Source organism: Rhinolophus hipposideros (genome assembly GCF_964194185.1).
Source record: "Rhinolophus hipposideros genome assembly, chromosome: 20".
NCBI lineage: Eukaryota > Metazoa > Chordata > Mammalia > Chiroptera > Rhinolophidae > Rhinolophus > Rhinolophus hipposideros.
Window position 1 is genome coordinate 18,434,376 of NC_138066.1, and position 24,837 is coordinate 18,459,212.

General features: G+C 34.2%; 1 protein-coding gene across 10 annotated transcripts in view; it reads left to right on the top strand.

Annotated features, from left to right (window-relative positions):
• NF1 (neurofibromin 1) overlaps positions 1-24,837 on the top strand; it is a 198,798-nt gene that overhangs the window by 52,637 nt on the left and 121,324 nt on the right. For 5 of the 10 annotated variants that reach the window (XM_081029818.1, XM_081029823.1, XM_081029819.1 and 2 more), the window contains exons 12-21: positions 884-913; positions 4,006-4,137; positions 10,442-10,576; positions 13,875-13,988; positions 16,987-17,066; positions 18,576-18,699; positions 20,318-20,479; positions 21,123-21,372; positions 21,907-21,980; positions 22,215-22,298. In XM_081029818.1, coding sequence (XP_080885944.1) covers positions 884-913; positions 4,006-4,137; positions 10,442-10,576; positions 13,875-13,988; positions 16,987-17,066; positions 18,576-18,699; positions 20,318-20,479; positions 21,123-21,372; positions 21,907-21,980; positions 22,215-22,298 — 1,185 coding nt within the window. The remainder of the gene's footprint in view (positions 1-883; positions 914-4,005; positions 4,138-10,441; positions 10,577-13,874; positions 13,989-16,986; positions 17,067-18,575; positions 18,700-20,317; positions 20,480-21,122; positions 21,373-21,906; positions 21,981-22,214; positions 22,299-24,837) is intronic. The other 5 variants (XM_081029821.1, XM_081029825.1, XM_081029827.1 and 2 more) reach the window with 3 other exon arrangements.

Sequence of the window (24,837 nt, forward strand, 5' to 3'; positions counted from 1 at the left end):
TATCGCTTATTGACACTTATGTAAATTGGTCAACTTTGTCCTGTTTTCCTCCCTTAAAAAGGACTTTAATCATTGATGACTTAGGTATATTTGTCCTCTATAATCAAATTCCATTTTAAGAGAGTATGTCTGGTGAGTTAAAAATACCTCCCTACCTTAATTTGCCTTGGATATGTTGAATTAAATTCTGCCCACATTTTCTTTTATCCATTCCTGCAGGGAGAAAATAACTAGTAATAAAGCTATTTCTTGACACATTTAATTTTTCTCAGTGGGGTGCTGGAAGCATTTCACACAGGACAGTTCTTTGTTGTGTAGGACTGCCTTCTAAGTTGCAGGGTATTTAGCATCCCTGGGCCACATTTCATTAAATGCCATTTGTGCCACTTCTCTCCTCCCGCGCCCAGGCATTACGAACAACTTAAATTGCCGGAGGGGATGATTATCTCCCTGACTTGAATATCAGTGAGTAAAATTATAGGTAGAAGTAACATTAAATACGCTTTGTTTCAAAAGGGAAAGTTTAATGAATCTGATTGTAGATAAGGTATGTTTGTATTAAAAACTTCTTAAATTGTTACTTTACTTTTACCATTGTCATGAGCCAGGACATTGTACCCTCAAAGTTTACTTTCAAGGCCGTTAAAAAAAAAAAAGATGATTTCTCCCCTCAAGTTCATGTGTATGTAATTCAGAAATAAAATGTGATTACTTTTTTTCTCCTTTGGCTTATAATACTACAAATATTCCATTTATTAGAGTGGATTTTTTTTTAATAAATGTTTAAAACTTACATTTAATAAATCCAAGTATATACTTTTTTGATACTTTGTGGCTAGTTCCTTTAATTGTAAAATATTTTTGTCTGCAATTGAATATATAGAGCACTTTCAAGCATGGACTTGGCACTGCTGTAAGTGGCTGAGCTGCTCCTTTGTGGGTTTCAAGCATGTCTGGAGTGGTACTTCATGCATGCCTCAGTGTACATGGTGAAGTCGTTGTGTATCCTTCTGTGCTCTAACGAGTACTGCATGTGTGAAGGCGGAGTGTGTCTGTATCAGAAGTCGCATCAATAGGAAATTTATTTTCATCAAGAAAAATCTATTCGACCAATATTTAAAATATTAAGCATCAGTAACCTTTCCATGAATAACTTGAAAAGGAGCATAAAGTTGAGTCTCTGAAGTATCTTTGAAAGTTATACCTTAGATAATGATACTTTATAATTATAGATTGATAAATTGTTTCTTGTTAGCTTTTCTTTTTCTTGGTTTGAGGCCAACAGATGTTGCATCTGAAGTATTTTCTGACTGTAAAGGACTATTTATAAAGTAAATATAGATATGTAAATTTATGGAATTTTACTGGAGACAGTTGGGGAAATATTTTATCTCAAAATCACATGAAATTTTTCTTAGACATTTGGACTCCTAATCTTAAATTCATTTATAGTGTAAGAGTTCCTGTTAAATGATTCTTGGTTCAATACACCTCATGTGTTTTCTTCTTCCATGTTTCTTTAGCCAACTCATTGATTTTTTAAAAATTACCACATTCTGAAATAAAAGTTTTACTGATGTGTTTTTGAGGGTTTATTTAGAAGTGGTAATGGTATGTGCAGTTTTGTTTTGCTTTTGTGAGACATACTCACACTCACTTTATAAGTACAGTGTTTAGATCTAAAATGTTTCACTGTTTCTTCTTTAGACATCTGAAAAATCTATTCACTATATTTGAATTTTATTATAACGTAAGCTTTCATCAGTTCCAAAAATGGTACTCATACTATTGTCGCCTTTTTTTATGATGGCTTGCTATAAGATGAATTGTAGTTACAAGATCTGCGTTAAGTACTTACTCTTTATAGGCTTCCTTTAGGCTAAGCGAGGTATGTGGTTATAGTTGGGAAATTAAATAATATACACATATATGAACTAAAGATCTTAGCCATCAGCGGGATGTGTTATAGCTGGTGTAGGACTTAGTATTCTGTTTGCTCTTATGGCAATTTATTGTAGTTTATTATGGAAACTTCACATATTGAGAATGAGATGGTCTCTTTCTATTGAGAGGTTTTGGTTGAAGAAATGATTTTCAAGGCATTTGCAAGTTTATTTAAATCGTCTCTTGAAAAATTGCCACATAGTTTGCTCATGTTGTAAAAGTATTGCCATTCGTTTGGCAATAAACTTAGTATTTTCCAGGAAAAAGAATTTCCAATTGACTAGTTTCAGAAAGGACACATGTAGTACCGGCTCAAAACACTAAAATTTTTACCAATTACATGACATCTAGTTTTTAGTACCTATTTTATTTGAAAGTAGATCTTTAACTTTTACTGTTAAATGACTGAATTTATAAATTTTGAAGTGGCAATTATGAAAATCACCAAATCTTATATGTTAAAATCAAGTTGTTTTATTGGGTCCTCCTGTAGTACCATATAATTTTAATAGCTATCAAAATTACATAATAATTTCAATAGGCTGTTATATGGGATGCGTCTCTCGTTAGATGCAGTTTCCGGCAAGATACTATGGTTCAGTAGAGTGAGGTGTACCCTTATCTCCATGCATTTTATGATTATTCAGAGTTTTTTATTTTAAGCTGATTCACACAAGCTGTATAAATTAGTTAATATATGGAAATCAAGCTGTATTGATTGCTTGGGCAAGTCAGACCAAATTGACCAAAGTTGAAAGAATCCATTATATAACCAAACTAAAACTTGATTATTTATTAGGAATGAGCTTAAATAAAGAGTTGAGGGAAAAGCAGAAACAAGCATACTATTCCCCAAAAAGTGTTTCTTTCCTCACAGCTTTCAAGTCCTTCCCTTCCTAAATATAGTTCGGTATTCAGTAGTCAATTTGTGTGTTATAAATTGATTGTATAATTTACTATCCAGTAAATAGAGTTCTTAATCCAAAGTTTTGGGTTAAAGTAATATAAGCTGATGCTACCCAAAATATCTTGAGAATTATAGAGAGAAAAATTAAATGTTGAGAATTTAACTAGCTGAGTTTTGCATAAGAAGGAAACTGGGAATAGGATGTGAAGCTATTAAATCCCCCTTATCTACTATTTCATTTGTTCTTTAAGGTGTTTCCTATAGCAGAGTATTGTAAATTGGAAGCCTGCATTTTAAGACGTCCCATTCCTTGCATACTTTCCATATGTAGTGAAAATTCGTCCAGTCATTTTTGTATTAACTGGTAGACAAACTTTATAGTTTTAGTGGTTTTCATAATTGTCGTTTTTCATAATTTAGTAATTTTAACCTAAAAGTTAAAGATATACTTTTAAATAAAATAAACATTACAAACTGGAACCAAAGCTAAATAGGTTAATATAAAATATAACAATATTTACAGAAAATAATTATCTTTTAAAAATATTTAGCAATGATCAGTTTGTCTTTGTGGTGATCATTAGTCTTTTCATGTATTGTGCTGTCAATGCAAATCAGTTTAAAACCATAGGTTTATTAATACCTTTATCTCATTTACTAATTTCATATTGTAATTATCATTGTTGTTTGTAAGCATATAAGTAATCGTCTGCCACATATTCCTTCAACATTGTGTTGAACCACTAATCTCTTTCAAAGCTTTGATCATTGCATTCTTACCCGGGAAAATAAATATATATGTGCATATATTTCTGAAATGTGTAAAACATTAAATTTAAAAAGAAAAAGATTGGCTACAGAATTAACTCCCCGAAAACTCTTTGTTTTTTAAATTCACTAACTTATTAGTCTATATGTTTAATGCTCATGAAGCAGGCAATTTGTCTCATGTTCATTATTATATTTTAAAATCGATGTATGGTTCAAATTAAAAATATTATTTGAAGACTTTGGACATCATGGTGTGTGTTTGCATGGTCTTAGAAAGTTTCTCACAGAAGAATAAAAAAAAATAAAACTACAGTAGTAACCAGAGTATATAGCTCATGCAAATTTGTACGTTTCCTTTCTTAATGGTCTCTGTTTTTGTCCAGTCTGCATTGGATTGGTGGCCTAAGATTGATGCGGTGTATTGTCACTCAGTTGAACTCCGAAATATGTTTGGTGAAACACTTCACAAAGCAGTGCAGGGCTGCGGAGCGCACCCAGCAATACGAATGGCACCGGTAAGATGAAGCATGAATTTTGAATCCCACTTTCTTCCTGTTGCATTTTCAGTGTCTTTATCCCCTTCCTGCTTTTTTGATTATTTTAGAAAATCAATTGAGTCTCTCCTTTTCTGCAAGTATTGTGGTATGTTGTATACTACAATATTGTTGCAATACTAGTCTATGATGTTTGTTCTCTACTGTTTCAGTGAGTTGAACTTGTTTTTCTTAGAGAAATTTTCTCACAAGATGCTGTTAAAATCTCAATTTCACTTTTTTTTTAAGTTTATTTTTTCTTTAACAGTTCCTTATGAATCAGCATATTTTGTTTAGCTCCTCATCTTTTGGGGATGAGTGAGGGAAGCTGACTTCTGGGTTAGAGTGACTGTTCCTACTAATGCACAGTTTTGCCCATTGGATGCTGAATATTGCACATAGGATATTAGAAATTAAAGTTTTAAATTTTACTTAATTTCATTTTCAGCAAACATGTTCTGAGTGTTTAAAAATGATAGGCACTTTGATATTGAAGTTTGACTGTGTTTAAACCTAATAAAAATAGACTTCTCAAATTAGATATTCTAACAGGCTTACACTACTCTTAAATGTAGAATTTTAAAACTCATATAGAGCCCATTGAAACAGACAATTAATTATAGGATTGTAGAAGTCATTTCTTGGTATTTATGTTTAGCAACTCTTGACATTGATTGGTGGTGCTTTGTCTTCTGCTTATTTTCTATTCTTATTGGCTGCTGTCGCTCACATGGTCAGATGCCAACCAGTCACTGTTTTGCATGGCAGTGGGCTTCTGTGGCTGTAAGTATGACCCATTGTAACTACCTCAGAAAAGTCCCTGGTTTCTTTGACTTTTCTGTGTATAGTTACCATAATAGTCACATCGTGTCATTTCAAATGAAAATGTAGCATGTTTTTCCTTACTGGTTTTATCTGGTAAATTAGCCATTTCACACTTATAATTTAAACAAAGCTTCCTCTCTGGCATGCTTCTCTTTTCCAAGTTCCCTTTGTCAGTAAAATATTTTGGCTTTATGTAGTTGTAGTTCACTCTTATCCAGTTGTCAGTAGTTATTTCCGAGGAATATTTATCTTAGATATTCAAATAGAGAAGTTTGCTATACCATATATTTTGGGATGATTTAGTCTAAAAATTATAACCAGAAGAGCATGGCAATGATGTTTTATTACATAAAATGCAAAGTTATTTTTAGTTGACTTTCTGTAATGCCAAGTACTTAATTTTTATAAATGAAAATTTCAATCCAACTGTAAATTAGTTGGAGGTAAACAGCACAAATGGCTACTTAAATGTTATTTAATGAGGCATCACTTTTTAAAATTTTAGAAAATGACGCGGAGTAAATTGTTTAAAAATTATTTACTAGCTTATTTATTCATTCCAGATATTTTCCGGGAAATTAGAACTTTATTTGACTTTTCGTTTTAAATTTTCTACCTCTTCTGGGAGAAAATTAATGGCCTCCAAGAATAGAAATTAATGGAAAGTTAATTCACTTCCAATTTAACTTTAATATCAGTTTACTAGCTGTCTATAATTTAATATCTGTGCATGAGAACTAAAAGAAAATGAAACTAAATTTTTTTTGAACAAAGACAAAATTTGATTGGCAGTTTAAAAATGTTCCCTATATATATTAGGGGGGATTTTACTTCTTAGCCCTAGTTATTAGCTGATTCTAGGAACTACACACTCTACTATTGATAATTATTTCACGAAAGCTGATTCTAGGAACTACTATTGATAATTATTTCACGAAAGCCATAACTAGACTTCTTTTGGTCCAAGGACACCTATCATAAGAATTTAGTTTTATTTCTAATTATTCTCTGAAAGTATCAGTGTACATTTGATTTTCAAACTCATTCTTAAGCTGTTTATATTCATGTGTTTGTGTATGTGTATAATTTTGCATGTATGTATAGTTGTACATAATGGCTAAAGGACAGCTTTCTGGCTAATATTTTTACCAGAGAAAATAATTAGCAAATTTGATATGAAGTAATTTTTTAGAATAAAAACATTTTGAAATTTGGGTGATCCTTAAGGTGAATCTCACCCCTCTTAAACCTGGTGAGGAAACAGTCAAGACAATAAATATGGAAGTATTGAGCTCCCACTAGCTGCCAAGCACAATGTTAATGGCAGGAAGCATGACGGACTAAACAGACACAGCACTTTCCCTCACAGAGATGCCAGGCGGCTTTTGCTTGAAAACTCCGAAAGAAGAGCTCGCTGCAGGTGTCAGGAAACACCATACACATGATAAATGATTTAGAGATAATACATCACATCAGGGTTTCTCAGCCTGGGCACTATCGACATTTTGGAATGGAGAACTCATTATAGGGGACGGTCCTGTGTGACGTGGAATCTTCAGCAGCATCTCTAGCCTCTGCCCAGTAGATGCCAGTAGCCCCTCCATCCCCACCCTGCCAGTCATGAAAACCAAAAATGTCTCCAGACCTTTCCAGATATTCCCTAGGGGACAAAACTGTCCCTCGTTGAGAACCACTGTATGACATATGTTCATTGGGTTGTCCTCATCTGCGCTGCCTCAGATGATTTGTGGCTCTGACAAATCTGAGCCTTTAGCTTGCTCCAGAAGTAGCAATCAAGGATTTCAGTCTGTGAAAAGGTAAAAGAATATCAGTATTTCTAGGCTTTACAACCACCCGTATTTTGGAGATGGGCATATTTCTTGTTGGAAAGAGCTGCTAGAAAATTTTTCTTCAACCAAGATAGACTCATGTCCCTGTCATTTATAGCCATCACTGATTCTCTTTTTTTCTGGAGCTCTATAGAAAGCCTCTGATGCTTCCATAAGACAGCACTGCAGATATTTGAATAAAGTTATCCTGTACTCCTAAGCATTCTTTTTATTTTTAAATCGTTTTAGCATTGGAAGGGATGTGCATGCACGTGTGTATGCGTGTGTGTGTGTGTGTGTGTGTGTGTGTGTGTGTGTGTGTGTGATGTTTGACCTGGTTTTACAGCTATGGAAACTGAGGCACAAATAATAGTAAATGAATGACAGATAGTCACATGGTGAGTCAGTAGTCAGTATTCAGTCCAGCATCTATCTGGTTCTTCAGCTTTCTTTCCTTACTAGTGTGTTACCTTGATGAAAACAGGAGCTTTGGCTTGTCCAGCACCGGGTTCCTGGTCCCTAGACAGTATCTGGCACATAGTAGGCATTTAGTACATATTTGTTGAATGAATGAATGAATTTCTTACTTGCTTTCAAAACCCTCCACCTGGTTTTCTTCTTTTCTGGAAATAATTCAACCTAATACTTTTTTCCCCCAATTAAAATGACATTAAGATCGGATTTTATTGTTCCAGATGTGGTGTAATAATTGCTGAAAGCTGTTAACTTGCTGTGTCTGCATACCATGTTTCTACAAAACAGTCTAAGATTGTATTATTATCTTAGATTGGGCTTTTAATCGTTTAAACACTTTAGCCTTTTTCATTTCCATTTTACATTTTCGTAGTATTTTTAAAAATTCGAAATATTTGTCTTAGCACTAATCATTCACTGTTTTAAAACTAAGAGAGCCTATTAATACTATATATATGAATTTTCACAGATATGTATAATTTCTGCTCATTTTGTTTCTTAAAGAAGATCCTAGCTCAGCAAATGCTTCTTACATGCCTGTAATTTACTCATGGTCTTAAATAAGTTAACAAATGGTTTGGGTTCTTAATAGACACCTGAATACTCTGACATGAATTTTTACCCTGGGAATGACTGCTCCTTTGGCCAAAGCTCATATACCAGCTTGGATTCCTACGAATATCTGCAGTATGGAAAAGTCAATCAATAAATTAATGAATGGGTTATTCTTCTTACATTTCTGGTTAAGAAATATATTTCTTTTTTAAATTAAATTTATTGGGGTGACAATGGTTAGTAAAATTACATAGGTTTCAAGTGTACAATTCTGTAATACATCATCTATATATATCACATTGTGTGCTCACCACCCAGTTCTCCTTCCATCACCATATATTTGACTTGACCTGCTAAAGAAGAAATATATATATATATATATTTAGAAATGTATTTCTTCCCTAGCAAGTTGTTCCTGATTTTATATAACCCACTAGTGGTCATTAATTAAAAGGTATTTGAATTTAAAAAAATTATTTGAATTTTTCAAGTCTTAAATCCCATATTAGGCAGCTATGCTGGAACAAAATTTATATGCTGATACCTGAGGTTAGGAGATGACATAATTAAACTATTACGTACTTTTTAGAAAGGATTACTAAATAAGTGATGATTATTATATCTGTTAATTGTTCTCTGATCTGTGTTCCTGTGCAATGGCTACTTTCAGGGAAGAGCAGTTATACTTAGTTACATCTTAGTACATAAATTTATTCAGTGAAAGTTTCCCCTTGATCTAAGGTGTTACTTCTACTTAGAATAAAGAAAAAACACGGAAGCAAATAGTCAACAGAATTTATTAATACATTTGCTAAGACATTTGCAGTAGGATTATAAATATAAAAACAAACAGTATTTGTAAGTTTTGCTATTTCTTTTCTGTAGTGACATTCTTGAGCATTAATGTGTACATTAGATAGCTTTTCTTCCCCTCTGAGGACCCAATATCTTCAGTGTTCTTGATCATAATAACAAATGTTATTTCTCACACTTAAACACTGAGAATAGTGGCTATGTGTTATTAATATGCATATCCACTTATTACCTTTAAAAGACAGCCTGTTTACTTGGATATTTTTATTACAGGTGAACAGATGCTGGATATTCTGTGTATTTGTGTATCTGCTCACATAAAGGTATACATGTCAAAACCAGATATTTTTGTGTCCTTTTAAAGGAAAAGGGGAAATGTTTTGTAAGAATAGAGAGAAAGATGGTATTGGGTCCAGAATATACTTGTTGGATTTTTGGTTGAATAACATCTATAATTACAGTACTAGCACAGGATCCATCATGATATCTCTGTAATTGAAACACACTTTCCATGATTTAATCTTTCTCAAAGGTTTTTTTCTGCTTTGTTTTTTTAGGTTTATTTGAGGATTATTATTTAAAACTTTTTTTATTAGCCTCAGGTGTATAAAACAACATAATGATCAGACATTTATATACCTCACAAAGTGATAAGTCTAGTACCCATCTGACACTGTACATAGTTATTAGAATGTTATTAACTATATCACCTATGCTGTAATATGTATCCCTGTGACTGTTTTTTAAGATTACTGTTGACATTCTGTATTATATTAGTTTCAGGTGTTCAGCATATTGGTTAGGCATTTATATAATTTATGAACTGATTCCCCCAATAAGTCTAGTACCCATCTGACACTATACATAGTTTTTACAATATTATTGACTATATTCCCCATACTGTACTTTACATCCCTGTGACTCTTTTGTAACTACCAATTTGTACTTCTTAGTTCTTTCACCTTTCTCACCCAGCCCCCAACCCCCCTCCCATTAGTTTGTTCTCTGTATCTATGAGTCTGTTTCTGTTTTGTTTTTTAGGTTTCACATAAAAGTGAGATCATATGATACTTGTCTTTATCAATGTTCTTCAGGCAAAATACATGCATTATGTAACTTGAGAGAGATGGAATGCCACTGAAGGAAAAAAGCAAAACTTACAATTAAACTATTAAATACAGATTGCCTATGTAGCATATTTCATCAATTGTAAGAACTTACGTGTAATTTTAGTTTTTAACATCCCTGAAATGGAGAATACATCTTATTTGTCTGGTGTCTGCAAGTTGATTGGTTTTTTATTTCTTGTGGTACATATAATACTGATGCATCTACGGTTGATAATGTCATAGATTGTACGAAATATTTGTGTATGTGTGTGTAAGATAAACGTCTTCTAAATGCTTTGCTCAATGTATTTTGAGAGCTATAGGCTAAATATTTTATCCCTAATGTTCTTATTTCAGAAAATTGTTTTTTACATAGGAGTCAACCTGATATTAAAGCTTTTAGTGTTGTAATGTATTTTCACTTAAACTTTATTAGGTAGATTATATAAGAATAATTTAAATGTTGCAAAAATAATTTTCATTTGTTTTTTTAAGCTTAATAACATTAACCTTATACTTACTATTGAATGTTTCTACTAATACCATACATTTGGTGGTATAAAATGTTTATTGTTTTCAAAGCTTTTTTTATAATTTATTTTTAAAAGTTAGATAGCTATAGCTATTATCTTGAACAATGTCTGATTCTTACAAAGTGATGTTATTTTTGTTTGTTTTCAGAGTCTTACATTTAAAGAGAAAGTAACAAGCCTTAAATTTAAAGAAAAACCTACAGACCTGGAGACTAGAAGCTATAAGTATCTTCTCTTGTCCATGGTGAAACTAATTCATGCAGATCCAAAGCTCTTGCTTTGTGTAAGTATTTTTATGAAACACCTTGAAATTATTACACTTCGTTTGGTTTAACTGAAATGCCAAGACCTTGAATGTAATTATTAGCTAAAGAACACTTAATGATCCTTTCTGATCATGCTTGAAGACATCCCTAAGAAAACTAACTTTTATGGAATGCAAATACAATCAGATCAGATTTTTTTACCTTTCTTCTTTATTTTCCATATCATTAACTAACATACTTTGGTGAGTTCTTCTGTCCTTACCTCGTTACCAGATTATATGTTATTCAGGCATCATCCTGGGATGGGGAAGAAGGTAGTCAAGCAACTATAAATCAGAGTGCTCTCTACAGTCATATGGTTGTTTTGTTTTTAAATCTCCAGTTGCTATTGCCAAACCATTTCTCTTTTCTATCCTCCTTTATTCCTGTCATCAGCCTTCTATTATCACTGGCTTTGCCTTTAAATTCTGTATTGGAAGGAGAAGGAGATGAAAATGAGTGTGGTTAGTACTCAATTACTGTCATAACTCTGCCCTTCCAGCCCTAGATGGTCTTAGATTCCAGAGAGTAGATTCTGGTGCACAAAATAATTTGAAACTAACAGATGTAAACGAGTGGTCGTTATATGAAGTGACTAAAAGGATGGGCTCTGGAGACAGACTAGCTATGTGATTTGGGTGGCTTAACCTCTCTGTGCCTTAGTTTTCTAATGTGAAATGTTGTAGTAATAGTTCTTACCTCAGAGAGATTAAGAAGACTGAGATTGTACATGTCATACTTTTAGGAACAATGTATACTAATTAAGTAATAAGCACAAATAAACGTTAGCTATTATTACTATGAATAAAATAGTTAGCATTAATAGTATTAATGCCCCAAATGTAACAGTTATATATGAGGAAGTTCACAGAATAACGTGTTTAACCTTTGTAGAGTTTCTCCAGGCTCTAGAGAGCAGCATCCAGAAAGATTATACATCTTTGTTCAGCAATAGGCTTTATAAGTGCTAAGGTACTTTCAATTTTGATGGCATATTTTTCAAATTACTATACTATAGGGGTTTATAACTTGATGTCCATAGTTTTAAGAATTCTGTGAACTACGTGAATTAAAAAAAAATGTGTACATGTGAGTATTTTTTTCTGGAGAGAAACAAGAGAAGAGAGAAAACTCCCAAAAGGATCAGTGATCCCAAAAGAAGGCCTGTGTTATTTCGAACTCTTTGAAAAGCTCATCCAAATTTGGGAGTCTAATGGAATAAATTATTAGAAATTTGGCATGGAAAAATTCCATACAATCTATCAGTGAGACTCTATAAAAGCAATGAAATACTTTTTCCCTCATTTTTTTTGTTATGTAGCACAAGTTATTTTTGTGAAGTATCACAAGTTGTATTATTTCATCATGCATGTTGTATAATACATAAGCACCCCTCCATTTGCGTGGCTATAATTCAGGATCAGAGAAGGCACCAAAGTCACTGGTGCCTTATATACGTTTATTAATTTATTGTTGAAAGAACAAAACTTGCTATTTTCCAAGTTTGAAATTTAGCAAGTAGAAAAGGGTCCTTTAAAATTGAAATTATTTTCTTTGCTGCCATCTAGTGGCTAAACTTTTCTCAGCATGACCAAAACTAAGTTAAAATAGCAATTCATTGAAAATATTTGATTACTTAATATTTTACATATAAAAATTAATCTTAATGAATAGAATTGTAGGAATAACTATTTATTGATCATGCTATTTTTAAAATAATGCGATTTTATGGTCTTTCATCTCTGCCATCTCTATCCTACTCCACATTATACTCTCATTTTTTCAAGACTCCTAATTGCATCATCTCCTACCTCCCTCTAATCATCTGCACTATCCCTCTGCACTAACGTTACGGTAATCTCTTTAAAAAGCAAATCGTATCATGCCCCCTGCCCATCTTAACTACAGAGCCTTGTAGTTAAAATTGCTTTGGGGATAAAGACCAAACTCCAAATAGACTACAAGGTCATGCAAAGTCTGACTTCCGCCTACGGCTTCTGCCACATCTAGTTTTGCATTCTTCTCTGTCTTTACTCTGCTCATGATGGCCTGTTTTCACTCCATCTTACTCACCACATTCCTTCATACTTGCCATTGTACTTGCTGCCCCTTTGCCTGCTATATGCTTCCCTCTCCTCTTCAAGTGTTGTCATTGCCCTAAGGAAGCTGCCCTGACCCTGCCACATTTTTCTGTTGCAGGTGCTCCTAGCAGTATGTACCTTCATAGTTCTTGCCTCATTGGCAATTTAACACTTGTTGGTCTGATTATTGTATTGGTGGTGTCTTTCCCACCAGACTGCGTGCTCCAGGAGGGTAGGAAACACATCTTCTTCCGTATTTGTTGTGCCTCTGGCATCAGGTTATTAATGACTAAAAGTGTCACAGTTATTAATGACTGAATATAAATGTCAGAAAATAAGCTAACAGTTTTGAATCACAGATATACTAGTGTGTGGGCTTACCATAATCATTAGAACGGGAAAGAATCTGTAGTTAGCAAAATGAAAATGTGGACATAAGTTGTACTGACCTCCCTTAAGTGAACTGTATATTCTTGAAATGTAAATAGATGCTCCCAAGTTTCAGGAAGCATTTTAGTCTCTTTAAATAGGTAGACATTCACCTTTATGTTTGCTTTTCTGAGTACACTACGTTTTTCCACAGTGAAAAAGACTGAGGTGTGGGTATGTAGAGGTGTGGATTCTGTGTTTTTGGGTAGAACCTTTGTCCTGGCCATGAGGGCCACACGGGACAACGGGGCAGCCCTCATCCAACAGGCAGGTTCTTTGCCTTTGATCACAGCCATTTATAAAATCAAAACCAGTGAGTGCCAAACCAGAGGAACATTATGTAGTCATTGTAGTATTGCAGAAAAAAAAATTCCTCCTCATATCGCCGGTAACGGTTTCTTAATTGAAAAGCTATTATCTAGTTTTTGTTTTCTTTTAATTAGGATGTTTTGCTGGACATTATTCAATTAATGAAGAAATATCGGTATAGACTTAACAAAAGCAGTTTTGATTTGTTTAAAAAGTCCACAATTGTGTTTATTGAGATATAGTTCACATACCCTAAAATTCACCATTTAAAAGTGTACAGTTTGCTGGTCTTTAGTACGTACAAGGTTGTATAGCCATTACCACTAATTCTAGAACATTTTTTTCACCCCAAAAGGAAACCTAGTACCCATCAACAGTCAGTCTATATTCCCTCCTCCCTTCAGCTCCTGTCAAATGATTTCTTTTTTTAATGGATGTTTGCTCTTTTTCCTTGCAGAATCCAAGCAAACAGGGGCCTGAGACCCAAGGCAGTACCGCGGAGTTAATTACAGGGCTTGTGCAACTGGTCCCTCAGCCACACATGCCAGAGATTGCCCAGGAAGCAATGGAGGTAAGGGGGGAATGACTTCTAGGTTCTTGAAGGAAAGGCTGTAACTGTGCACATTCTTGATACTTCTTTGGGGTGTGGTTTCTATGAGTGATAAATGTAATTTCTGGACCTCTGTCAGGGAAACATGTCATTTCTGGAAGTGGTATGTTTGTGTCTATACTCAGTTTTATGAACTCCATACAGAAGGCGTTTATATCACATGTAGCAACAACCTTGTGCACCTTCTTTTGCTTAACGAAAAACTCAAAATTTTCTAATTATAGTTGACTTCTTTGGATTTTAAAATATGGATTGAATTTTAAATCTGGATGTAATTCATACACCATAAAGTTTACTATTTTAAAGTGTACAATTCAGTGGTTTTTAGTATATTCACCAGGACGTGCAACCATCATCACTATCTAATCCTGGAACATGGTAGTCACCCCCAAAAAGAAACCCTGTCATTCCCCATTCCTCTGTGACTCCAGCTGCTGGTAACCACTAATTTATTTTCTGTCTTTATAGATTAGCTCATTCTAGATATTTCATATTAGTAGAATCATACAATACATGGCCTATTGTGTCTGGCTGTTTTCATTTAACATGATGTGTTCAGGGTTCATTCATACTATAGAATGAATCACCACTTCATTCTTTATTGCCAAATACTTCATTGTATGGATATACCACCTTTGTTTATCCATTCATCAGTTGATGGGCATTGGGATTGTTTCTACTTTTTGGCTATTACGAATAATGCTGCTATGAAAATTTGTGTAAGTTTTTGTGTGGACACCTCTTACATCTATAGCTAAGAGTGGAATTGCTGGATCATATGGTAACTGTTTAACTTTTTGAGGACCTGCCAAACTCTTTTCCAAAGTGACTGCATCCTTTTATATTCCCACCAGCAGTATATGAGGGTTCCAGTATTTCCATATCCTTTCCAACACTTACTGGTTTTTTTGCCTTTTTTTTTTTTTTTTTTTTGATTACATACTGATGAGTGTGAATGCAGTTGAAATTTTTTTTTTTTTAAGATTTTTTTTTTTTTATTATTGGGGAAGGGGAACAGGACTTTATTGGGGAACAGTGTGTATTTCCAGGACTTTTTTCCAAGTCAACTTGTTGTCCTTCAGTCTACTTGTTGAGGGTGCCGTTCAGCTTCAAGTTGTTGTCCTTTCAGTCTTAGTTGTGGAGGGCACAGCTCAGCTCCAGGTCCAGTTGCCATTGCTAGTTGCAGGGGGCGCAGCCCACCATCCCTTGCGAGAGTCGAACCTGCAACCTTGTGGTTGAGAGGATGCGCTCCAACCAACTGAGCCATCTGGGAGCTCACTGGCAGCTCAGCTCAAGCTGCCGTGTTCCATCTTAGTTGCAGGACGTGCTGCCCACCATCCCTTGTGGGACTCAAGGAAATTGAACAGGCAACCTTGTGGTTGAGAGCCCATTGGCCCATGTGGGAATTGACCGGCAGCCTTCGGAGTTAGGAGAATGGAGCTCTAACCGCCTGAGCCATCCGACCGGCCCTGAATGCAGTTGACTTTTTAAAAAATTATTTTTATATTGATTACTTGATAAGTATGGTTTTAATTTAAATCAATTTTATTGAGGTATGTTCAGTGAGCCAGACATTTATGTTGTCTCTAGTTTTTGGCTATTAAAAATAATAATTCTAGGAACATATATGTACTAATCTATGTATAGACATATGCTTTTATTTCTCTTGGGTAAATACCTAAGAGTGCAAAAATCTTATTATGTGGTCTTTATAAGAGATACTGCTTAAATATAAGGACACTGGAAGGTTGGCAGTACAAAGATAGAAAAATATGCCCTACAAACTAACCCAAGAAAATGAGTAGTACATAGATGCAAAGTTTAAAGGAAGAAGCATTACTGGAAATAAAGAGTGACATCTCATCATTACAAAGGGATCCAATCCATCCAGGAAATAAAACTCTCTATGGACCTAATAACAAAGCCTCAAAATACATAAAGGAAATGGAGAGAAAAACAAATCCGGTTATAGTGGGATACTTGAGCATACTTTTCTCAATCTGATAGAATAAACAAGCAAAAAAATTAGAAAGGATAGAAGATTTGAACAACATGATTATCAAAAATGACCTATTTGATGTATATAGAGAAACACACTCAATAAGTACACTTTACTTTCAAGTACACACGGAACATTCAGTATATCCTGAGCATGAAGTAAGTCTCAACAAATTCTAAAAGATTGAAATCATTCAGAATTATTTTTGTGACTACAGTAGAATTAAGCTGGAATTTAATAACAAAAAATGTCAGATGACTGTACTGTTTTCATTCATACGCTGTACTAATTTTACTCTTTATATCTTTGATGGCTTTAATTTCATGTTAGTTGTATATTTTAAATTAATTATTTAATTTCGGTTCATGTTCTGTGAGCCAGATTCCAATTCCAATTTCAGTGCTGTCAACCAAAATACTTTAGGATGAATAATCTGCTATGAATTGCAAAGTCTATTTTGCTCTCCTCTCTCTTATTTTTGAAAAATAATTTATCTTTTCTGTTCCAAAAGAATTCCTAGTAAGCAAGATAGCTTCTACTTTATCTTTTGGCCTAGAAGTAAAATATTGTGTGTATTAATTTGACTAGCTTTCGTTACTTGGGGAATAATTTTGTGTCCCATAGAGTTCTTTGATACTTACTGAAATTATTTTGTTTGTATCTTAAAGCAGTTTTTACATGTATATGTTGCTATTCTGAATTCATCAGTCATTTAACTTAATGAATGAATGTGTGCCATTTTAAGTAAGAATGATGGGAATAAAGTTATATATATATATATATAAAATTCCTATGTGATTTGGGTTCTTCAGAGTTTTCCTCTTTTGCTTTACACTGTATGTTACAGGCTACAGTTAAATAGCTCGATTCATTAGCATTTATAAAATAAATACTCTGGTATTATGTTTACCAAAACTTTTTTGAGTAAATCTTCTCTCTCTCTCTTTTTTTAAAATGCAGGCTCTGCTGGTTCTTCATCAGTTAGATAGCATTGATTTGTGGAATCCTGATGCTCCTGTAGAAACATTTTGGGAAATTAGGTATATGGACTTTTATTTTTTTAATTCAATTTACGTTTTTATTTTGTATTTATTTTTTATCTTTAAATAGTAACTTTATAGTATTGGTTTATTGTAAACTAGTTACTAATATCTCCAGAGGTTTTATGATTTTTGTATTTTATTTGACTTGAAATTATTAATTAGATTTTTTGTTGTTTTAACTGTAGGAACAATGTTACAGCAAATTAGAAAATGAAATTTTTAAAATTGTTCTAAATTTTATTACTCAACTATAGGTACTGTTATAGGGGATTTCTCTTTTATTTTGTTTCTATGTAGTTACAACTGTTTTAAATTGATTTTTACAGTTATAAGCTTAGCATGTTAAAATTTTGCAACATTCCTAGTTCACTTCAGTTTTTTAAACTATGATCTTTCATAAACATTCAGTAATACCAGTATTTTTGATGATTGGATTAATAATAGACATCTGCTTAGAAGGCAAAAGTATATACAGAATTTTATAATTCATTTCCTAGGTTGTATAAATTATTACCTTTTAATGAGCATGAAGGCAATACATTGAGGAAAATTAAGTCTCATATTTTGTCATTATCTCATCCTAGAAGTGGGTGTGCTAAGTGTCTTGGCAGCTGAGTTAAATCCTTGACTCTAGAGTAGTGCTCCTCAATAGTAATATGTGAACCACATATGTAATTTAAAACTTTCTAGTTGCCACGTTAAAAAATAAAAAGCAAGTAAAATGAATTTTAATAATATATTTTTAACCCAGTATACGTATCTAAAATATTGTTTCAACATGTAATCAATGTAAAAGTTATTCATGAGATATTTACCTTCTTTTTTCATAAAGTCTTCAAAATTTAGTGTGTGTTTCACACTTTCAGCACATCTCAGTTTGGACAAGCCACATTTCAAGTGCTGGGTAGCCACATGTGGCTGATTAGTGGCTACTGTGTGTGAAAGTGCAGCTCCAGAGTAGGGATCAGCAAACTTTTGCTCTAAAGAGCCAGGTAATAAGTATTTTAGACATTGTGGGCCAGGTAGTCTGTCAGAACTATTCAGTTCTGTGGTTGGAGCATGAAAGCAGTCACAGACAGTGTGTAAATGAATGAGTGTGGCTGTGTTCCACTAAAACTTTATTTACAAAAGCAAGTGTGGGCAGTCGTTGGAAGACTCCAGCTCTAGAGCACTGGGTTTATGTACAGTCTGGTGTACATGTGGTTTTTCATTTCTTCTTGGGTCCTCTGCAAGGATTAGGTGCATAGATGAAAGAGTTGGGAGTTCGAGGAGTAGGGAGCTTAGAAGTACTTGAACTTTTTAATATAATCTGTAGGCTTATTTCCTTTGATTATCATGCTGTTAACATTTTAATAATGGGTTCTCTAAAATAAATCTTAGGAGAGAAAATAAGCTTCTCTAAGCTTGTGTCCATTATGAGAGAATGCCATTCTGATGTACTGATTATATCTGTATTAGGTTATTTAATTGACGATGCTGGTAACAATGAACTTTATGTTACTGCAGCTCACAAATGCTGTTTTACATCTGCAAGAAGTTAACTAGCCATCAAATGCTTAGTAGCACAGAAATTCTCAAATGGTTGCGGGAAATTTTGATCTGCAGGAATAAATTTCTTCTTAAAAATAAGGTAAGCAAAATGATATCTTTAAAAATGGAAGAATATTTGGAATGGTAATGGGAAAAGATCAAGGAAGTGTTTGTTAGCCAAATTAAATCTTACCTCAGCTCCTCCCTCCTACAAAGTCTTCAAGGGAAATACCGTGTTACCCTGAAAATAAGACCTAGCTGGACAATCAGCTCTAATGCGTCTTTTGGAGCAAAAATTAATATAAGACCCGGTCTTATATTATATAAGACCTGGTATTATATTATATCATACCCGGTTATGTTATATTATACCCGGTCTTATAGTAAAATATTATATAATATTATATTATATAAGACGCAGTCTTATATTATAGTAAAATACAGTAAAAATCTTATTTTCAGGGAAGCATGGTAAATACATGTGCAGAGGACAGTGGCTGACAAATCAACATTTAAAAATTTATTCTGAGGCTTTGGCCTTTAGAGCTGCAATCCTGATTAAGTCTAGTTGAGTTAAGCAGGACATTATGGGACAGGCCTGGGAGGACTTGGGGCTGCTATAACCAAACTAGACTGAGGAGCACATTCTGTTTCTCCTCTCAAGTTCATACATAAGATTTGGATCTTAGGGCTACGCTAGTCCAGAAAATGTTACCAAAAAAAGCTGAAGGGGAGAGGTTGAGGGTCTTCAATCTAGGTTTATTTATATTCCTGCTGTAAAGATTTCACCTCTTGAAACTATCAGGAGTTTTTTTCCTGAGGGTCGAGTGAAAAGTTTACTATTGAAGTGTGGTGACAAGGTTTTGAGGGATAGAGAAGAGCCTTAAATTTCTTTCAACATAAAAGTTTTTATAATTAGTCAATTGAAATTCCTCTATTATTGCGTAGTTTTAGAAGTACTTGATTCAATGATTTTTTTATCCATTTCTAGAATCATATAGATATGAGAAATTATAAATATAACAGGCTCATAAGCTTTTCAGTGTATCATGCATCATGTTAAATTTTCTTTGTTTAGAAATGGGCTAATATAAACTGGGTTTATTCACATCTGACTTATCTCTCTGTGTTAATATAGTAAAATTTTGCATTATTCCTAAAATAAGGAAAGAGTTTAGACTTCAGAGTTTTGTGCCCTTGCCTATGGTATAATTCTCCAGAGTACAAGCATTAGTAATCTAGTAATAAATCTGAAGTACTCTGGGCAGGAAAGTCATTCTTATAACATGTTTGGCATGTACACCAGTGTTAATTACTGGTCCAGGGGAACTTACCCTCAAAAGAGTCAACTTCCAATCAAACTGACATGGCACAGGATAAAGTCTTAAGGGAGAAAAATCTGTGTAAGTCATTTTTAATTGAGAAGTACATGTTGATGTTTTACTTGTGTCTGTGTTCGATTTAGAAATGTTAATTTACATTTCTAGAAACTGTTGTTTCTGATGATTTGAAGGATGAAAAGCTGAAAGTTTCCAAGACCTTGAAAAAAACCTGTTTTGTACTACTGAGCTTCTAGTGATAGTTTCTCAAGGTAAGGGCTAGGAGTTGTGAGGACAGGTTGGCCAGGATAGTCTCAAACAGGAAGACAACTCACATTAAGTGTTTATTTTTCGTGGTTATCGGTGCTTCAGAAGGGCTTACTTCTTTCTTCTTTCTAGCAGGCAGATAGAAGTTCCTGTCACTTTCTCTTCGTTTATGGGGTAGGATGTGACGTTTCTTCAGGTGGAAACACCAATCAAATGTCCATGGATCATGAAGAGTTACTACGTACTTGTACTCCTGGAGCCTCTCTCCGGAAGGGAAAGGGAAACTCATCCGTGGTAAGCAGCTGCTTTTGTAGTTTTCCTATATAACCTTCTGTTGAGGAAAACAACAACAATTAAGTAGTGTGGTGTTTCCTGTTGTCTACTTTACTGCAGAATTTGCATTAGTTTTGTAAATGAGGATTTCTCTATTTCATATTTTGGGAATATACAATCCAGACTCAAGAATGTCTTTTACAGGAATCTGTAGTTCTTGTCTGTGCCGTCATTTCAGTCAGTACCTGCAATGTACTTATTTTATTTCTTCCCTTCAGTAGGTGGATAGACTTTCTTATTACTTCCTCTTCTTTTGTCATTTATAATTGACTGGGAAGTGGATTACATTTTTATGTAGGTTTATGTTTCTGGTGTTTTACTTGTATACATGTCGAGCTTAATCTACATTTCTGAAATCTAGAATAGGATAATACCTATTTGATTTGAAATTGGACAGATGGTAGCATTGTGTTGGTCCAAATAATCTCATTTCTCATTCAGACAAGATATCCCGGAGTTTGAAAATTCCTATCGTGCTTAAAGGGAAATGCTCTTGTGGTTATTGGATGCAGATCCATGTATGGTACACAGTTTGTTGCACTGTTGGTTTTGTAAATAAAACTTCCTACATTGAAAATACATGCCTCCCACCCCTGACTCCCAGGATAGTGCAGCAGGGTGCAGTGGAACCCCACCAATATGCCGACAAGCCCAGACCAAACTAGAAGTGGCCCTGTACATGTTTCTGTGGAGCCCTGACACTGAAGCTGTTCTGGTTGCCATGTCCTGTTTCCGCCACCTCTGTGAGGAAGCGGATATCCGGTGTGGAGTGGACGAAGTGTCGGTGCACAACTTCTTGCCCAACTATAACACATTCATGGAGTTCGCCTCTGTCAGCAATATGATGTCAACAGGTAACTGTGGATAATGTTTTCTTCTCACTCGGTCTGCCTTGAATCACATCTGATTACTAGGAATGTATGAGTGTATTTATGATAATTATTTTGCAAGTTTGTAGGACTGATTCAAATAGCTCACCTTACATCCTTTTCTGCATAAGGTAGGGGGAAAACTAAATAGCATTTAAAATGAATTGTTAACTTCTCAATGAGTTTTTCATATGATATACATTTGTTCAAAGACTGTATAAATTGCTGGCAGTTATAGGTTATATAATTTACTTGCCCTGAATTGTATAGAGTGAAGTTTTAAACACATTGGCACATGTTTTGAGTATATATAAGTGAGAATAGCTATTCTATGCTGTGGACATGGTAGAGTCCAAGTGAAATACTTTTCCTGTGAGGTTGGTACAAAGAAGTGTTCATATTTGTCATGGGAGGCATTCATTCCGCTCCTCCTACTCTGCCTTTTGGGTTGGACTTGCCAGCTCGCCATTGGCAGGCGGGGCTCTAAGTGCAATAAGATGATTTCTTGTTTTTGTTTAGGAAGAGCAGCGCTTCAGAAAAGAGTGATGGCACTACTCAGGCGCATTGAACACCCCACTGCAGGAAACACTGAGGTATGCCCTTAGCCATAGAAGCAGCCCTCCCAGGCCCCACCCTCAACTGCAGAAACCTCATGTCACGTGTCTGTGGCCAGGAATAGCTTCTGAAGCAAATCTAAAATGTGTGCATACTTCAAGTAGGATATATTATATTTACGATATGCACCACGTTTGAGACCTGTCTGTTGCTCATTGATTTGTAGCTCTAGGTTTAAAGTTGCTTTCAAGTGGTAATTGCCTTCATTTTAGGCTTGGGAAGATACGCATGCAAAATGGGAACAAGCTACAAAACTGATCCTCAACTATCCAAAAGCCAAAATGGAAGATGGCCAGGTGAGTTTATAAAGTTGATTTTTTGTCTGATCTGCTAAGCTAAACATATGTACTTCATTTCAGGAATCTTTTGCAAGTTACTCTTAGTATAGTAAGCATCTAGTTATCTTAAGACTGATAATTGTGGTTCATCCATATCTACACTGCCTAATTGGTAGCCACCTGTGGCTACTTAAGTTTAAACTAAAATTTGACTTAAATAATTAAAATTAAATACAATTTAAATTCAGTTTCTCGGTCATACAGTAGCCACATTTCAAGGGCTCAGTAGCCACGTGTGACAATTGGCTACTATACTGGACAGCATAGATATAAAATGTTTCCATTGTTTCAGAGATCGTGGACAGCACTGAGCTAGAGGTGATTTGTGGTAGAGACCATTCCTTTTCCTCTTTCTTTCTCTTCCTCTGTCAGAGTATTTCACAGAATTTTTGGGAAAGGGGCAACAAAGGGAGAAAAAAATAATTAAAATTGAAGCAATACATTTTACTTTTTTATTAGGTATTCTAATATAGGGATTTGGTGGGCAGACGATTGAACCCATAGGTTAAATGAAATTTTAAAACTTTTTAGTAGTCACAAAGTTATGCAACCATTACCACAATTTTTAAAAATTTTATAATCTTCAGCGATCATTCCTCTCCCTTCCCTCTTTCACCCCCCCATCCCACACACACCCAGGCCTAGGCGACCACTAATCTATTTTCTGTCTCTGTAGGTTTGCCTGTTCTGGACATTTTACATTAATGGAATCATTCAATATGTGGTCTCTTGGGACTGGTTTCTTTCACTTGACATAGTGTTTACAAGGTTCATTCATATGAATCAAAGCCTTTTAAAAGAAATTTGATGTTCTGAGTTGATTATATTAGTCTATGACAAAAATTTATCAGTGGCTCTTTAAAAACATGTATTCGTGTGGTCAAATTTAAGTTTGGATTTTTTTTTCATCTTTCACATAGTTTTTTCCCCTTTTTATTAAAGTGTAACATCCATATAAAAACAAGTATAAATATAAGTGACAATTCAGAATATTAGGGGATGAACATACCTGCCCAACTGGCACCTACATCAAGAAACAAATCGTTACCAGCATACCAGAAACCTCATTGTGCTGCTTTCCAGTCATTAACAGCCCACGAGTAACCGTAATCCTGACCACTAAATACAACAGTTTAGCTGTTTTTAATGTGATGTAAATGGAATAATAGCTATGTCCTCTCTTATATCTGCCTTCTTTCACTCAACATTATGTTTGTGAGATTTCCTCCACACTATTCTGTGCAGTTAGTTGTAGTTCATTCATTGTTATTGGTATAATTTCATTCAACAAATAGTCTACAATTTAATTTTGCTTTCTACTCTTTTTTGGCATTGGAGAGCTATACAAACACGAGTTATTTCGCATAGTGCTGCTACCGTGTTTCCCCGAAAATAAGACCTAGCTGGACCATCAGCTCTAATGCGTCTTTTGGAGCAAAAATTAATATAAGACCCAGTATTATATTATATTATATTATACTCGTATTATATTATATTATACCCGTATTGTATTATACCTGATATTATATTATACCCGATATTATATTATATTATAATGACTTGGTCTTATATTATATTGTATTATATAAGACTGGGTCTTATATTAAAATAAGACTGAGTCTTATGTTAATTTTTGCTCCAAAAGACACATTAGAGCTGATGGTACGGCTAGGTCTTATTTTCGGGGAAACACAGTATGAACAATCTTGAATGTGTCTTTGGTGACCCTCTGGATGCATTTCTATAAGGCACATACTTAGTAGAATTGCTGGGTCACAGGGTATGCAAATGCACATATAGGGAATGTACATTAATACAACCACTTTAAAAAACTGGTGGTTTCACAAAGACTTCTAAAAGACAATTGACATTTTATAATTAACTGTTACAATACCTATGTGAATGATGAAATATCCATCCATTAAAAGCTTTCTTTTTTAAAGAATATATGCCAAATGAAGTAAGTAATCCAGTAACAGAGATCTGTTAGTGGTTTCTTACATCTTCCTGAACAGGCAATTTTTCTATTGTAATTGTTCAAATTATAGCCCTTTAAAGACTAACAGTAGAAAAGAAAATACCTTTTCTAATTCAATTAGGTAAAAAATAAAAATTTGAGGCACTTAAATATATTCAATAAAATTAGACATTTATATTAGACCTGGGCAGAGGTAAGCTAAAAATATTAATATACTGTAATATAACATATAATACAATATATAATATAATATACGAGGTCTGACAATTAAGTTAGCAAATTGATCCTAGAAAAAGTGCTAAATATCACTATGGTCACCTTCGAAGTCCTCCCCTTGGGAGGCTATGCACCGATGCCAGTGCCTAGTCCACCCTTCAAAGCAATCTTGGAACTCTTTTTCTGGAATGGCCATCAGAGCTGTCGTCGTATTACCCTTTATGTCCTGATGTCATCAAAATGTCTTCCTTTCATTATTTCCTTTATCTTTGGGTTAAGAATTCATTGAGGGCCAGATCAGGT